Source organism: Pterocles gutturalis, unplaced genomic scaffold, assembly GCF_000699245.1.
Source record: "Pterocles gutturalis isolate BGI_N339 unplaced genomic scaffold, ASM69924v1 scaffold5777, whole genome shotgun sequence".
NCBI classification, from domain to species: domain Eukaryota; kingdom Metazoa; phylum Chordata; class Aves; order Pterocliformes; family Pteroclidae; genus Pterocles; species Pterocles gutturalis.
In genome coordinates this window covers 10,656-28,866 of record NW_010110083.1, presented here as the reverse complement: position 1 = coordinate 28,866, position 18,211 = coordinate 10,656, and the positions used below count along the sequence as shown (strand labels likewise).

The 18,211-nt window shown below is 40.0% G+C and overlaps 1 protein-coding gene across 1 annotated transcript in view; it reads left to right on the top strand.

Moving 5' to 3' along the window:
* LOC104461564 (kalirin-like) overlaps positions 1–17,360 on the top strand; it is a gene marked incomplete at both ends in the record, with an annotated part of 52,228 nt that extends 34,868 nt beyond the window's left edge. The window contains one exon of the mRNA XM_010073199.1: positions 17,169–17,360. Within this exon, the coding sequence (XP_010071501.1) occupies positions 17,169–17,360 (192 nt within the window). The remainder of the gene's footprint in view (positions 1–17,168) is intronic.
* Positions 17,361–18,211: the final 851 nt, after the last annotated feature.

Genomic DNA, 18,211 nt, shown 5'->3' with positions numbered 1-18,211 from the left:
GTCTAGAGTATTCCCTTCCCCCATTGTATTATTCCTAAGATGCTGTCAGTTCAGAGTTTTCGAAAAGCTCTTGAAGCTTTAAGTGTAAATATGTTGAAAAATTTTATTATATTGTTTGTCATGTGAACAATCCAGTGGATTCAGTAAGAAATCCTGCAAGTAAAAATGGTATTCTGTGAACTCTCAGTCCCACATAGTTTTACTTGTACTGCTTTAAAACTAGGTGAGGTAATGGAATAGTCAAGCCAAAGCTGAATTGCAAACAGCTACTTGTTTGGCCTTCAGGATAAAAACCTAGGGCTTTCCCATTACAAATCCAGCTCTGTTGGATGTCATTGTTCTGAAGTTCATGAAGTTCAGTACTGATATAAAACAGCTAGGCATAAATTAGGAGCCCATGCTGTTAATGAGCACTTAGGGAGCATTGTCCCAGGGTGATTTTTTTTAAATTATTATTATTACTTTTTTAAATGTTGTGACCTACCTGGTTGTTGAAAGGAATAGCTCACTGGGCATACTGGATTTTTCCCTATGGGTTGGGTGACTAAAATCCTATGTAGGATGAAATACTAGGCCAAAATAGGGAGAAATCAGACAATTAAACCTGGTAAGAACTATGCTGTAAGTTAGGAATCATAACTGTGGTTTTGATAATGCCAAACCTTTTTAAAAATAACGGAAACATGAGACAGGCAGCAAAAAAATCAGCCCTACTCTTATCTTCATCATCCTTTGAATGGTCATTAGCAAGTTCTGAAGCTATAATCTGCAGTTTTCTGTTCAATTCATTTCTATAAATGTATTAATCTCAACACAAAGAGGAAAAAATGCCCACTGGCACCAGATTACACAGGCTTTTACACCGTGGTGCAGGAGCTCTGGGCTCCAGAACTTTTGGTTTCTTCTCCTGGCTGGCAGCAGGCTGCATCTGGCTGTGGCAGGCAGCAGAGAAAATTGGAACTGCCTGTATATGGGTTGTCTGTGAAGGTTATCTTGGGACTTCTGGATCTAAAAACTTCTAACAGCATAGCTGAAGAGCCAGATAGTTTGTTATGGAAGCAACAGTAAAACTTTTTGCATGAAATCTACCAGTTTCAGGGTGACTCTGGACATACCTGTATTGCAAATGCAGAGATACTGAAGCTGTTCTGCACGGCCTGAGCCAGGGACTAGAAAGTCTGGGAAGAGCTGAGCAGTACAGCGGTGTCAGCTGTAATGCTGTGGGGACTCGACTGCCAGACCTAAGTCAGAAGCAGGTCATGTAAGACATGTTTTCCCTGTGGAAGTGTGATACTCTTCAGAGTGCACTGTAGATATCAGTACCATGCTCCATTGCACGATCCAGGCATGCCCATGGAGACTTCATTAGCTGGGGTTGCTGAAAGAGCGTCTGGGCTAATCTCCTGAAAGTCTGGATAGCAATGTAATTGAGTCGGTGGCTGTTGGCGCTCTACCGTAACAGGGAACCTTTAGAGAGGCCCTAGAAGAGCACAGAAATCTTTAGGGCAGTCACTTGAAGAGCTACGTTTGTTACACCATGTCTCCGAGTTTGCATTTCAGTGTATTTCTCCTCAAGCTAGAGGTGATTTTCTTTCCTATTTTTTCTCTTACAAAATCATGTGACAGCTGGATCTTTTCATTAAACCGCCTGCAGCATGATTCACAATCTAAATACTCCCTATAAAATCTCAAGGCTTGGCAACACAATATATTTTTGACAATTGCTAGGAGCTAGCTTCCTATTTGGGTAGGTTTATTTTTGTGTCTTTAAAATATGTTCCTTTAATTTGCCTATAAATGCAAAATGCTGTTCCTATGGCAGACTGGGAGAACAATGAAGCTATTTAAGAAATATGTATTTTTAATTCTGGAGGTTCTGGAAAATGGGATTTCTATTGTGTGGGGAATTCTGAGTTTTTGGGTTTGTTTTATTTTGAATCAGAAAAGAAAGTGAAAAATCCTGGAATTTGTTTTTTCAAGACCATACATTTCTTAAAGAGAACATTGGAAAATTATAACACTGCATGTTATAACATGCATTCTAAAAATATATTCAATATGGTGCTGATGTCTCAATTGAATAGAGATACAGCTGAAACAAAGTGCATTAACCGTTTACAATTTCTGTGAAATATATACAGTTTGATGAACCACTGCTGTTTTGTCTGACCTGTGTATGTTGGTGAAAACCACTGTCTTCTAAAGGCTTTTGATCCTCTCTGATAATTTTTCATTGTGCTCTTCTTATTGGCAGGTCAGTGGGTTATCAAAATGTACCTATTGATTCAGGAAGATTAATTGCAACAGTGTCCAAATCTCATTTGTAATGATGGTGAACTGGTACTCTTCAGTTCAATTTCTTGTAGCTATTTATAGCGCGAGGCTTATGGGGAGAAAAGTGACACTCTGAATCTGATCAGCGTTTTCACTTTCTGATTTTATCATGGGGCAATAGAAGGAGCTGCCAGTGGTTTTGCTGCTTCCTCTGGGCCAGCCAGTGGTGTCTTTAGGAGAACAGCACATTAGCCACAGCAACTGTATTATGACATTGCTGCAAATCACAAATATGCTGCTTTGCAGACATTTGGTAAAGAAAATGTCATGTAGATTAACCCAATGTCAAAGAGATTTGTATTCAGTGACAAAGCAAAGTAATTTTCAAAGACAGGTTTTAGGTATTCATTATCATTATGCAAATGTTCTGGGAACAGACTAACTGGGTCCGATGGATCACTCTGCTGCGCAAGGTTTAGAACAAAATCATACTTCCAGTTTCAGAGAAATTGCTTACAGTTAGCATGTTCTAAAGAGTAGAGAATCCACTTCAATGGCTGCATCTACACTGCAGAGAAGCTGCCTGTCAGTATGGCTGTCCCTCTCTTCTTTTCCTATCACAACTCCCTAACTGTCCAGATGAAGGATGTTCTCTTATTCTCACATCAGGTGTGATGTCTAAAAGCTACATGTACATTATGACACTATTACAAATGTTTTATTCTGGGTATGTATAAATAGAAAGTAATCAACCAACATTTTGTTGCATATAGACCTATTTTTATACATATTTTTCCCTGCGATAGACTTCAGATCTCAGTTTCTCTTGTATAGAAATAGGGCAGCATCAGTGGATTTATAAAGGTCTTTCGGAATTACATGTATGTGAACAGGGACAAAAATATTGATGTGTGTTTAAATAATTCACTTGTTGATTCAGTGTGTGTAATCTAGCCATTAATATTGCCCTCCATAACGGCGGTCTGTGAGGTCTGGTTTTGCATAACCGAGCCCCAGAAAGCACTGGTTCGTGTCACTATGGAAATGACATATGGTGTGAGGCATTTTGGCATCTTTGTTTAGTGTCTGGTTCAGAGCACTACTATATGCAAAAGCATAGGTTCCTCTCGCTGCACTGCCTTTGCTGAACTAGGGAGAGAAATACTACAATGAAAAATGCAATCAGCCTTCTCATGGCACTACACTTAAAATGAAGCTTGTTCAGGGAGAACGAAATTGCAGAATTTGCAAGAAGTTAGGGACTGAGACAGGAGGTGTTTCTGAGCTGTCAGTGGATACGTGCACATGCGTTTGTCTAGGATGGTTGCCCATATTAGTATGCAGCTGATACAATAGAAAGCAATAGGTGCTCCGAAACAATGAGTCCGTGTCCTATTAACATGCAACCCTCATCATTACGAGAATGTTTTGTTCAGTGCATAAGGGTTGTTTTTTTCTGCGCAGTGTAGGTAACTCCTCATGACATTATTGAGATCCACAGCTTTGCAGCAAACATGGAACAGAGCCTGTGTTTGCCTTCCCCAGAGCAATATTAGGGCTCACTGCAAAAGTGCACAGCGTAAAAGGGCATTTGTGACTCATTAATATCAGGGAATGGAAAGTGCAGCTGTCACGTTAAATGTGTCAACCTGAGAGCTGAAGCGAATGCGTTGAGCATTCAGTGAAATGAAGGGTGTTTCTGCACAGAGGGGAGGAATGGCTGAGAGCGCTAGTTTTTGGCAACTGGTTCCTCGCTGTTTTCCCTGTGGCCAGGATTTATATTGACAACCAGAACTTGGATTTGTCAATGCCCACCCATCAAAGCTGAGTGCAGGAAGGACTTGAAACCTGCAGTGCCCCGTGGTTTTACTTTGAACTAGATTACATTAAGGGGGGGAGAAAGGTCTAGTACAATTTCAGTGCTACTTTCTGCTGTCTTCTGAAATTTTTGGGGGGGCTCAAAATGGACCTAGCTGAATCCTTTTTAAAATAAGGGGTAAGTGTTTGTTCCCACCACAAAAGTGGCTCAGATACGGCCCAACCAGGAATGCTTTCATGCAGTTCCTCCTTTGTGAAAAGTGACCATTGCAGACTCATTTCACGGTGTGGCAAGCTGTCCCTCCCAGTGCCAGGCCCTTTCCCAAAGGGTTCATAGCTTTATCTGTGCCAAAGCACAGTTCCTCCGTGCACACCGAGTGACGGGCTCCGTTCCCACTCTGCTCCCCTGTCATGCATTGAAAACCAAATGGAGAGAAGCAGCCTCCCAGTGCAGCCACACTGAAACGTCAGCTCACCGGTGTGTGCTCCCTTGGGACTGGTAATTGGGTCACTGGGTCATTTAACCACTGTAAATTTAGTTTTCCTGTAGTTACATGTAAATGTGGGACAGAAAAAAGATAGTTCAGAGCACAGAGCAAAATCCGATTTGTGTGCTAGGATAGGGACACAAAATAAGGAGATTACTTTGAGATGAGAATGGTGAGGGGAGTGTGGATAGCTGCTTGGACCTGCTGGGCATGCCTCCAGGGGAGGGGGCAGGTGCCCAGATCCTGCTGCTTGGCACAAAACTGGGACTCTGTGATAGCAGACAGAGAGAGATCAAAAGCCAACTCAAAGAGAATTGCTCTGATCTTTGTTTTTGTCACATATTGTGTCCAGTCATATCCACTGGGGGCCTGATTTGTGATTTTTGTAGGAAGAGGGATTGGATATGGAGAGGGAAGGATTTGGCAACATTAGATAAAGAATACCCTAGAAAATGTTTTCAGGATTTTTTATGGTAAAAATTTTGGCAGATGTTGACAATAGAGGCAGTATCTCATATGCCTGCAATATTCTTGGAGATCTACTACATGCCAGAAATCAGTATATTTTATAGCATGGAGATTTCTGGTTGGAATGTTATTCTGTACCAGATCTCTCCTTCTAGGTCATTATTAAGATATATTTATCTCAGATCATGTGTGGCCGCCTAATAAGAGCCAGAAATAAATAAAAAAAAAATGTTATCTTTCTAAATCTTTGTTGTGATTATGGATAACCTGAATTGAATTTCACACAGTAGAACACATTTTTAAAATGTGCCCCATGTGAATGCTTTCTGACCAACATTGAAAAATGTTAGTTCCTGTCTGGAACTTCCTAAAGTAAATGAATAAGTCTGGTGTAAAATAAAGAAATAAAATGGTTTATGACTTGCAGGGCACTGAAAATCCTTTTTATTTTTCCTTATTATACGTATGCAGCACATCTCACTAGCTGTTACAGAAGATTTTAATCTTTTTAAGTTTTAGGGAAGACTAAGCCCTTTGTCCATATTGCTTTGGTGGCACCTCTCAAGAACTGATTTGATGGGTAAGCCGTACAGACAGTTCACATGTCAAGGAAATAACAGTGGTGAAAAAATGGTTTATAAGTCTAATGAGATCCAGAGAATGGTTTCTACTCATTTGAAAAAAAAAAAAAAAAAAGTTCTAATGTGTAAACCGTGACGGAGAGCTGAATTAATGTTGACAGTGAAAAGATTCTGAGTCCAAAGGGACCATCTTGCTGACCTGCTTCTAAGGACACGGAGCTGGAACAAGGAGATGAAGTAAAAAGTTACTTCAATTTTAATTGAATCTGGGGAGCCTTCTTTATTTTTGTCGATAGCAGAGGCGCATTCATCATCAAATTATCTGAGGTCCAGGGAGTAGGGAGCTGGGGATGGAGGGTATCTGAGTGGGTGTGTTACCATTCCTTTTCACAGGGTATGTTGAGAAACCTCCTTCTAACAAATACAAATATCCAAATTGTCAACAAAACAGTGTTTTGTCTCTGGCAGGCAGAGTACTAAAGTGTGAGGTTTACTCTGGATGGAAAGACTAATTTTCAAGTGAATCTTTGCTACAAGTTAAACTTACCTCGGCAAATAGAAGGGATCCAGAAGAACACCAAGGGATTCTCTGCTTCACTGTGAGTGTAGAGGGAATACAGACAGTGCTAGCGCATGGCACCAGCTCAGCTGCACCACGACATGATGCCCTCACTGAGAGAATCTTCCCCCCCACTCCCACCTGGGTTTCTGCATGGGAGCTGATGCAATACAGTGTGTCAGGGAGGTAATCTGTGTTTCAAAGGAACAGCAGCAAAAATTTAATTAAATCTCTGCATCCTTCCTGAGGTAGCAGCAGTGCACTGACTCCGCTAAAAGGCTGTGGCATATCTTCCTCCATATTTTTTCTGTCAAACATCAGTTTGCTTGCCAGAGGTGACCTTTAACTTATGGCAAAATAGAGTTCACTGGAAATCTTGAGGTCCTATTATGCATTCATGGTAGGTTTACCTTTTTGCAGCAGCCTGTGTTGCATATAGTAATATTTTTGTCATGTATTACCAGACAGAAAGTATGATTGCTATGTGATGTATATGCAGTACTGTGTTGTGGTCCAGACTGCCTAGTCTCTACATTTGGCTATACAGGAATTCTGAAGCTGAAAGATTTGGAGAATTCGGGACAAAGATTTGCTGAATTTTATTCTATTAAATATTTTCTCATTCTATAAACAATCCCATGTCACTCAAAATGTGCTTCAGAAAGGAAAAAGTGCCTGTCTCTACATTAATGGAAATAAAAGCACAGCTGAGTTGGGGTGGTAGTGGCTGTGGAGGAAACAGGGAGAGGAAATGCTTTGCTGTCTTATTTAAAGCAGCTTTCATAAAAACCTAGACACTAGAAACAAAGCTAGGCAGTTTACAGAATTCATGTCCTCATGAGTTTATTTCTGTCTCTGTTTTCAAGGCAGCAGTGCAGCCAGTTGCACTCAGTGCTGCTGACGGTCCAAAGCCTTTTAATACTGTTGTCGCTGTGTCTTTGAAATATCCAAACTGTGAGCATGATATTAAACCCAAAATGCCTGAAGTTATTTCAATTCAGGAGACCGACAGGACTTGATAAAGCTGTCGTGGTTGTACTCATGTCTGCAGGGCTTAGAAAAGGTGTGGGACAGAAAACAATACCATGATCTCCCAGATTGCTGTTCACCTTTGAGCTGCTACCTGTTTCTTTGTTTCTCCACTCACCTTCCCTTTTTTCCCTATCATAAAGAAATTGTGGGGCTTTGCTGTGAACTGTCTGGGCTTGATGATATTTATCATTTGAGAAGCTTTCAAAACGCTGCATTTCATTCCTGACAGTTTGCCTTCGTGCGCTCCCTTGTCGTCTCTAGAGAAGAAACTGCTTTCCTCACCTTTGCTGAGTTTCAAAGGCTCAGTTACCTTACAGTCACTTGTGCTCATTCATACACTCTGCTAATCACCCAATTATCAAACCACTGTGCAGTGATAATACTGTTTTGCTGGTACACTCACTGTGCTGCGTAACACTAACCAATATCAGATTATATTATTTTTTGTCCTTAAAACCAGTTCAGTTTTATGTCTGATACCAGAGCTACTTTATAATGGCATCTCAGTTGATTACGTTGTCTTCATTGTTCTGCTGTCCTTGCTGTTGCTTCCTTCCACGTGCCTGTTACTGTGCAAGGTTGTTCTCAAAGAAAAGGGATCAAGCTCTTTTTATCGATATTACCAAAGATCAAAAGCTAGGATAAAACTTGGACAATAATCATCAGTTTCAGATATCTTCCCTAATTCTTTTACATCCTTGTAGAGTCCATAAAATATTGAAAATCTTTAACAGCAATGGGAGTATTTCATCATCTCATTTTAATATGCTGTTTAGGCATGCTTCTCCCAGAAGAGCAGTACGGTGACAGAAAAAAAATATATATTCCTAAGGGTATTAATTGCTCTTTGCCTGCATAACCCTATCATCATATTTCCTGCTCCTTCCCCTAGAAGCATGAAATGAGCCTCCATATTAAGTAGATACTCTTTCTATTTAGGGTGCCTTAAGATGGCAAAATGAGATATAACTGCTTGCTTTGAAGGGCTGTGAGACCACCTCAGTTAAAACTGTCAAGTTTTTTCAATGCAGTCTCTGAAAATTGTTTCCTCTTGATGGTTCTTTAGTTTGTATATGGAGCTGTTTGTGTGTTGGACCCACTGGACAAGCCTTCCTAGAGCAGCACTACTGTCTCAGCTTGCAACGTCTCTTGCCTTAAGAAAGATACTGAAGATGGCTTTAAGGGATTAAAACTTCATTCTTGTACCAGAAGGATGTTCTTCCAGTTCCTATGTGGAGATTTGTAGATCAAAACTTCTTAAATCATATCTCACATTGTGTAAAGGTGCATGTGTATCTGGTAGTTTAGACTGCACCTTCTTCAAGGAGGTGTATCAACTCCAGTGTAGTCCTGCAATCCTCCTTATAACATGAAGTGTGCAGATGGCATCCCTGGAAAGAGAAGGACTATTTACTTATTTCACATAGAGCAAGTGCTTAGTGGTTTATTTAATAGAGGAGGCTGCACATATATACTCGGAAAAATAAAACAGGGAAGAAACGAAAGTTTGCCAGGCTCCAGATGAAACCTTTGGTGTGTGTAGTCTTTCTGTCTACAAAAAGAATGAAATCCCTTGTCTTCTCCTTTGCGACAAAAATGAAAATGAATCTTGCAACATTTAAAAAAAAAAAAATCTAAGAAGAAAAAAATAGCTTGGAGGCATTCAAAGTGAAGTCCTTGCATAGACAGTACCTTTCAGTAGTGACAGAAATATTCAGTGATGGTTAAGCTGACCCTGCTGAGCTAAGAAGTTAGCTTGTTCTTTGTGTATATGTGGTATATGCATGCGCATTGCATCTATGTGTCTTTGCATACTTATTAATATTAGATATGATGGGTGATGTTAGACGGCATTTAAAATATTGTTTCACTATATGTTTCACTGGCATTTCATTGAGTAATGGTTATGATCACACTGGAATTAATTAGCTTGATTGTGATAATGAGAGTAGTCCCTGCTTGATGTATGACTGCATTCCTGATTGAAATGAACAGTTGATGTGATAAAATATACCATAGGCAACATTTTTTTTATACCTAAAGTAAGCAGTCAATATGCAGTAGCACAAGGAAAAATTCTTTTAGCTAATGTCTTTCCATCCATTAATTCTAATCTTGCTTATTTATTAGTTTGAAGGTCTGAGTTGGAGTTTAAACAATTTATCTGTGGTTTCAGCATTTGATGTAATGTGTAAGTGTCATTCTTTTAAATTCAAATAATAAATTCATCGCAGTTTGTGTGTGAACCCTGAGGGAAAATATTAAATAAAAAATGATGACGCATGGAAAAATACCTGTTTCTTGGCAATGGTTAGTGAGGATGCTGTGAGATATCCACCTCATCATTCCTGATAACTGTTAATTTCTCATTCATGCCAAAAAATCCCTTATGCTTAGATAATCCACTGAAATAATGGAATTACTGGAGGTGTAAAGTAATAATTAGTACCAGTATTGTATTATATCTGGCCTCTTAGCCATCTGAAATGGGAGCAGACTTCACGTTCCCCAGATCCATGGATGTTCCTGAACTGAGCTAAGCTTCAGATGTCCGTGAGAAGAGACATAATAATGGATCAGTAAATACAGATGCTCAGCCAGGAAAGTCTGAAGAAAAATAATTTAAAACATTGTGAATGATCCATAGTCCCACAGTGGGAGATGAGAGATGCAAGGACCTTTCAACCCCATGTACCAGCTGCAAAGATAACTTTTCCAGGAGCTGGGAGAGAGCTTTTTATGCAGTGCTGGTGTGCTGAAGCATAGGTGATATTCCAAGCATTACTACAATAGTAGTAATATTGTTCAAATTGTCAAAGGGTTGATGCTTGGACACACACACGTGCTGGCACTCACAAACTTACCTGAGACCCTCATTTGTTAAATTAAACAGATGTGATTCACTTATTTAAAGATAAGCATGTTCTTACGTGTTCATCAAAAGATGAATAGAACAGGCTGTAGTATTTGAAGAGCTAAAACTTCAAGGACAGTGCCAGAAGAACTGGGGCAAAATTATGGCAAGATAAACTTAAGATGAATTGCCATATTTAAGGGAAGAACAGTCTGCAAAAGAAAGTGATGGAAACTTCATTAACCTGGATATATTTTAATAAGGTCTGAAGATGTTCCTGTTTTGGTGTACAGTAGGGAACAATCCTGTTCTGGTAGAGCGAGTGGCTGCATGATCTCAGAGAGCTATGTTTTGCCTTTAGCTTCTGTAGGTGTAATTCCTGGTAAGTCTGTTTTGAATTAGAGTAATAGAGCACAAGAAAGAATACAGGTCTTGATTTGATTATGTGAAATTGAAACAGAATAAAATCACATTTTATATTAGATCATCATATGCACTTAGCCTTTGCTCTTCTTAAGGGAAGAGGAATTTTGACAAAGATGGATGCTTCCTTAAACTCCAGATTTATTTATCAAAGAAATGCTTCATTGTGGTCACTTATTTTAGCTTTAGCATATCAAATTACTAAAGATACAGTTCTCCCCAAAAGCCTTACTGTGAGATCACTTAACCTTAACAAAAAAACAGAGTTAATTTTAACAAAGTGGCTTGAGCAAAGGATCTGATGGCAGTAACTGGGTGTCATAAGTAAGGATAACAATAGTTTATAAAGATTGAGAAGAAATGCAGAATCAGCTCCATAATTACAATTTTGCGAATGTGAATCATGCTGTAGTTTCTGTGGGGAAGAGTGCTGCCTGCTGCCTGTGTGCAGAACAGGGGTATGAGGCCTCCAGAGTTCATTTTTTGTCTCCTCCTGTGATCTTGGGTAAATGACTAGGAGGCTGACCCAGTTCTCACTGAAGTCAGTAAGATCCTTTTTACTCTTTTGAGTGAGAGATGGATCAGGCTTTAAACTTTGTCTCAACAGACCATCTTCACAGCAGGAGTAATCATACTGCGATTTCATCTTTGGTGTTGAAGAGTCGAGTCACAACTCTAAAGAACATAAAGGAGGCATCACATCAGACAAAACCTAATGAGTGTCCTGAGCTTCAGCCTGCAGGGATAAGACGGGATTCACATCACTAGTCTTTAGCAAGAAGATCAGACCTAAGCTAGTCATCTGAGTTCTCTCTCTTGTCAGTACTTAGTGGCCTCCAGAGATGCCATCTCTTCTTCCATGCCTTTTACATGGTGAAACCCAGATGACAAAGCTTTCTGAATCAATATGAGGAACCTTTGCTGGAACTGCCTTTCACAGCCCCAGAACTTGGTTAACACAGAATAAGGCAAAGCAGTGCTGCCTCATTCCCTTTCAGCATATCTAAATGTCTGCTTAGGAATTGCCATGTCTAGGGTATGTCTTTTGTGTTTAATGCAGTAGTGTATCTGATCACTTGCCCCATTGCCCAACCTCCTGTTTCTTCTGATGTATGCAATTTAACATCATCATCTGGCTGATTGGTATGGTTCACAACATGTTGAAGATCTTGGAGACAGTTGCCACGAAAACCTCTAAGATCAAATAAACAGCTGTAAAAAACCGTGCAAGGGAAGATTGTTCTGGAAAAGAGAAAATCCCAGATTTAGGCCACGAACTCTGCCCTGGACTACCATTAGACGCAGCTATTTTCAATATAATCTGCCTTGAAACACGCAGCAATAAAATAGTTACAAGAGTGGTTGCTAGGAGTAGAGGGAAAACTACATGGAATAATTTTCTGAAAATGCACTTGGTTTGAAACCAAAATGCTACACTGAATTGATTGAAGGGTGCGGAAGAGTCAGTGAAAACACAAATATGTAAGATTGGTACTTTTCCTTTTTTTTTTTTTTTTTTTTAATTTAAAGAGGATATTAAGGTACTTGAATGCATCCTCATTGCCCTCTACAGCTTCCTGAGGAGGAGAAGTGGAGAGGGAGGTACTGAGCTCTTCTCCCTGGGATCCAGTTATAGGACACATGGGAATGGTTCAAAGGTGTGTCAGGGGAGGTTCTGACTTGACATTAATAAACATTTCTTTACCAAGAAGAAGGTTAAAGACCAGAACGGGCTTCCTAGAGAGGAGGTTGATGCCCCAAGCCTGGCAGTGTTTAAGAGACATTTGGACAATGCCCTTAATAACATGCTTTCAGGTCAGCCCTGAATTCATCAAACAGTTAGACTAGATGATTGTTGGAGGTCCCTTCCAACTGAAATATTCTGTTCCACTCCATTTAATTTGTTTCTAAGTGACTAAGATATTAGACTTCTTTAGCTTGGAATGCATATCATAAATAAGAAAGGCAAAATATTTCTGTTCTGCTGCCTCTAACCTTATATTGGTCCAAGAATTAACTGATGCATTATTCAAAAATTTTTGCATTTAATTATTTTTTTATTTTTTATTTTTAATTAGGAAAATGCCAAATACTTTCAAATTAGAATTGGGGCCCTTGGGTTGGTTTATACTGAGCACTGCAATGCTCTTTTCTGTGTAACAGGGGAGGCCAAGCACAAACTTTGTGCTGCCGATGGTCTCTGATGTTGAGAGTCAGTGCAGCTCCCTCTATGGGTTAAAAAGATTTGGAGAGAACACTTCTCTGGCACAAAGATTATGGACAAAGTAATGTTTCAACTTTAAGGAAATCTCTTAGGCAGTCTGCTGAAAGAGCTGTATTTGAATAAAGCATTTCAAATGCAGTGATGGCTTCAGACACGTTAACCTGGAATCTTGGTTGAGATCTGCTGCGTGGGTCAGAGATGGAAATGGATCCTGACATTTTGGCACTTGTCGGTCTGAAATGCAAAGGAAAGCATGATAAATGTAACAGGCAAATTTCGTATCAGCTTTTTTCATAAACCAATTTTTTCCATTTGCTACAGAATATCCAAATGTTAACAATTAATGAACCAAAGATATGGGAATCCTGTCAGTAAATATTGCCAGGGGATAAGACAGTGATCACCTCTGATTCTGAATTGTAGTAGGGATTGTTGTATAGGTTTTACTGGTCTATTTCTTTTCCATAATTGTGTTTCTTTTTCTTATTTGCAAGAAATAGAAGAGATATGAAAGCTACCTGATTCCCTCTAAAATGAATTCCAAAAGCACATATTACAGTCATTTCCAGTCTGAAACCTGAAGGGTTTCATTTATTTGTGATTGTAGGTTTCATGATTGAAATAGATGATTACGCAAATTTCAGTATAGAAAGATTATTCAGAGATCTGAGATGGAAGTTGCTTTTGTGCTTCAAATGATGCAGAAGTATGTAACACCAGTTAGCAGGTCACTGAGAATTTCAAGCGTTTGCACATGACAGTTCTCTGAGGGGTTAATGCAACATTAGGAAAAAATACCACACACCCCTAAAGTTTCAGAGAGCATATTATTTTGTAACTCATAGATTATTTTTTTCTGTGGAACTTGTGCTACTATTGTTTTACAGGAAATAATTTCCATAGATGCAGAATTGAGATTCTTCATGGGATCTCCCTCTGGAGGGATTATCTGGTTTTGGTGTCACCTTCCTCAGGATGCCACAGAAAACCTTCCACGGGTCTGTGGTTTGCAGAAAAGGGGACAGCCATGATCGTCCTTCTAATAGCAAATATTTCCTTCTGTGGCAGCATTAGCTCCTGCCTTCTTCCAAGGTTTTGAATCTTGGTGCCGGTTTGGAGATGTAGTTACATCCTGTGCTCCTGATAAATCCTTGCAGATCTCAGACATGCTGGGAATCTGAGGTAACCTCCTCTAGCTGGGGTAGCAGGATAAGGAGGCATTACATGCTTTTCTTCATCATGAGGCTTAATTCTGTCTTGGATTCCCACCTGGCCTGATCCAGGGTTATGTCATACCAAAAAAGCACAAAATGCTTCAAACAAACGAAATAAGGGTCTGTACTCTGAAGAGCTTACTAACCAGAGAGCAAGCTCAGAATTAAAATGTACGAAGCAAGCGAGCGGTGCGGTGTTATAGTACCAACCAGGGTGCAGCTCTCAGGTTCAGCATAGCTTTAGTTCAGCACTTGTAGAGGAATAAATATACATGAAAATATTTGATATGCGTAACAAGTTCTGACATGATTTATATGCACTTGAAGCAAATGAACAGAACAAAAGTAGGGCAGGCCCTCACCAAAAATCTAACCTCTGGGTTATTTGGCCTGTTGCTGTGTTTGTATCTCATCTGACAGCAGATGACAATAATGAATACACCAGACTCTGGAGTTCAAGGCCAGCGTGGTTAACTCCCAAAATGTAGTTGCTTATCTGAAATGTATCTAAACCTCTTAAATCTGCCAACAGTGAGCTGGAAATCTCTCAGCACCAGGCTTTCCTTCTAGAGTGGCAGGGATAAGGCCATTAGTGTTTTTCCTGTCATAAACTGCACCTGTTTCTAAATCCCAGACACTTAGTTGGGAACTCAGTTGACAGAAAAAGAGGTGAACAAAAATTTCACCATACTTAAGATGTGCCATGTTCAGGCTTCTTGTGCATGACACATTTATGCAAATGTGTCCAAAATTAGGTCTGAATGCTTCAGGGAAGCATTGCTGTATGCTGACAGTGCCTGGAACAGCCCAGGGGAAACACTGCCTGGGCCTCCGTCCACCTCCAGCTGGCTTCCTTGTAGAAAATCCCCTGTGCCTTTGGAGAACCTTATACAATACAAAGAGACTGCTGAAGGACCACTGCTTCCTTTACTGTCTGTGCAGTATGACCAGAGCCTCTATTGAGGGCAATCTGCACTCTTTTTTTCCCCCAAAGTCTAGGGCTCAGCCTTTTCACCATGCAGTATATTTATATCCGATCATTGTATTGATGAACGCACCTCATCTAGATGTGGTTAGGTATGGCACGTGTTGGAGTCAATAAACTTGTAATGGTTTTCAGCAGAGATGAACAGAAGCGAGTTAGGGACAAATGCAGCAAAGCTGTATTCATACTGTATTTCAACAAAGGTGTTTGTGTCTCAAATCTGTGCCGTAAGCAGAAAGTGAATACATTTAAAAGTATACTAAATATTATAAATAAAAGCAGGGGACAGCCTGCTACCCAGGCAGCTGGACTGATGTTTGAACTGTTCTAGTGGTAATGTGTGAAAAACCTTAGAGTGGAGCAGACTTTGAAAAATAGTGCTAGCTTTGGCATTTGCTCCAAATACTATTGGAAGAGGATCATTCAGAAAGGATGCTGTTAAGTGAAACTGGACCCTAATTCAGATCATATTAAATGGAACATTTTTTACAAATTTTCAGCTAAAGAGGTTTCCAGAAAATTATTATTAAAACATAACATTTTGCCACTGTTAACAACCTAACCATTATAGCAGTGGCCTGAAAGTGAGGGAATAAAAATTTACTATTGGTAACAAAACTGTCTAGAATATGTTCCTCACAGTCCAAAAGGAGAAGTGCAAATACTGTATATTTATAGCCAGCCCTCAGAAACGGCGAAAATGAACAGTGAATGAGCTGTTTGCTTTCTGCTCTTTATAACTAGAAATATTTTCCCCTATTAAACACTTGGAGGCCAGTGTTCCATCTTTATATTGAATTTTTTCTCAAGCAGCAACTATTGACTGCAGCAGGATATTATCAAAGTAAGAACAGCATGACTTGATTCATGGCTTTTATGTTTGACAGTGTTCCTTTAGTGCTCAGGAGTACATGTGTGTCCACAGTGTTCAAAGGTATTTTGTATATATGCACCAGGTTAATGCATTTTTAAGCTGAAGAGGATTCTCAGTGGGATTTTGAAAAGGAAAATGCTACAATTCTGCTTCTGTTGGTGGGGAGGTTAAAATTCCCAGTGGGAGCAGTCTTAGGCCAAGGCTGAGCAGTGCTGAACATCTCACCCAGTACTGGAAACACCTGTAAGCTGTTATCTTTGTCTCTCCTTATTTTTGTTAAGTGTCACAGAACTATTGGCCTCAACTTCAGTGAAGAAAGCTTTTCTATGACAGCAAGGGCTGGCCATGTTTAGTTAGCTAAACATAGCTGACTCAGCCATAGCTCCATGGCTATGGAGAAAACAACTGCACTCCCGTTGTTTTTCTGCTGTTATTTATGAGACTCTCTGCTGTATTAGTTCAGTGGTGTTTTCCAGAAATGTGAAAGAGGGAGAGAAAGGATGGGCAGGTACTTTGAAAACTGAGATAATTTTAATGGAGTTTACCTCTGTTCCTCCGTAGCCTGGTGTGTCTTGGGTACATCGCTTAGCTTCTGCGTCCTTCATTCCCCTCTCTGTGAAGTAGGGGTGATACATCTCATATAGCAAAGGCCATGGCTATGGAGTAAATCTATTCAGGATGGTGAAGTGTTCAAATTCTTATGTAGTGGACGGCAGGTACATACGTTGGACAGACTGGAAATTACACCTTTCCAAAGCAATCTGAATATTATGTATTGGCAGCTGCAAGCTGATCAAATGGACTTGCTCCATTCAGAAGTACGATGCAGAACAGCAGAAGAGAGGAAAAAATATAAGAGGACCTTGAATATGCAGTCTTCTCAAGTTGTCTCACAGAAGCCAGTGAAAGGCAAATGTTTGTTGAGGCTGAGACATCTCTGGCTAACGTGATTACATGCTGTAATGTGATAGCTGTTGGGGGGCCTTTACAACGAGCTCATAGACGGGTGTCACGTGAGACACCATGGGCTTCTGGGGTGGTTAGTCCCACTTGCTTCATTACATTATCTTTGAGAAATTCCAGGAGACTTGGAACTAAGCAAGTGCACGGTGCTGTTGCTGTGCCCGACAGGATTGGTCTGGGGTGGTGCGTTTCAAATAAGAAATTATTTCATGTGTACTCGGGAGTTATTCTATGTGGCTTTATACATTCTCCTTTCACAGATGGCAGTGCCAGTGGGAATTATTACTATTGTTTTAAAACTTCGGTAATCACTTGCTTTCATGCCTTTGAAAGTACAAACAGCCTGTTTCAGGGGTTTACTTGCCACAGTTGTATTACTCATACTCCTTTTCTTGCTTTGTTTTCTGGTAGAATACATACACCAATGCAGACAAGCTTTTGGAGGCTGCAGAGCAGTTGGCTCAGACTGGGGAATGTGACCCTGAAGAGATCTATAAAGCAGCCCGGCATCTGGAAGTACGGATTCAGGACTTTGTCCGGAGGGTGGAGCAGAGGAAGCTTCTCTTGGACATGTCAGTGTCCTTCCATACCCACACCAAAGAGGTAAGATATGCATGTGGGAATTTTTCTGTGTATTGCAGAGTGCTGCAAGAGGCTAACTCTGAAAACTCAGATGACATAGAAAAGGCATCTTCACTGTGCAGGGCTGATATCCAGGTCATTTGATGCATGTGACTAACTGTTGTAAAGAGGAAACAAAATGTGAATGAAACAGATGAATGATACAGTACATTAAAATGTGGTGCTTAATTCACAACTGGAATGTACTGTTATAAAGCAAGAATTCTCCTGTAAGAACATGAGTTGATATTAGCACATTAGGTATAAACATGCTAGCAGTGTGATACGTAGCCTCAGATGGATTCCATTTGAATATAATGGTAATTAATTTAGCCGTTATTATTAAGTGTTACTGGAAATCTTACATTGTTTAATGAGGCAGACTTCACTTTTCAAAATTACAGTTAAAGAGCAAATAGCCACGTACTGATACAGTGAATCAGTGAGGACTTGAATAAATGCTGTTAGTATAATTGAAAAATATCCAGAGATAAGGCTGTCTCGCCAGAGATACAGTAGACAGGACATCAAATGGGAGGCCACTGGGAATGTAATTAAAGCATACTTCACATTTTTCTGCAGACCAAAGGCCATTCAGTGATGAGTGACTTTTAAAGACAGAGTTTCTGCTGAGAGAGATGGAATTACTCGGAATGGTTGTTTTCATGCTCTGCAGCATCTGTTTGTAAAAGTACACTTATCAGAGAGATGCTCTTAGAAGATGAATGCTTTGCATGTGTTTTTTGATTTACATGTTACAAACAAGTTGTGTATAGCAGGCTTCAGTGTGCTGGGGAGCCTCCTTAGGTAGAAGGTGTATGCACACGTTCATA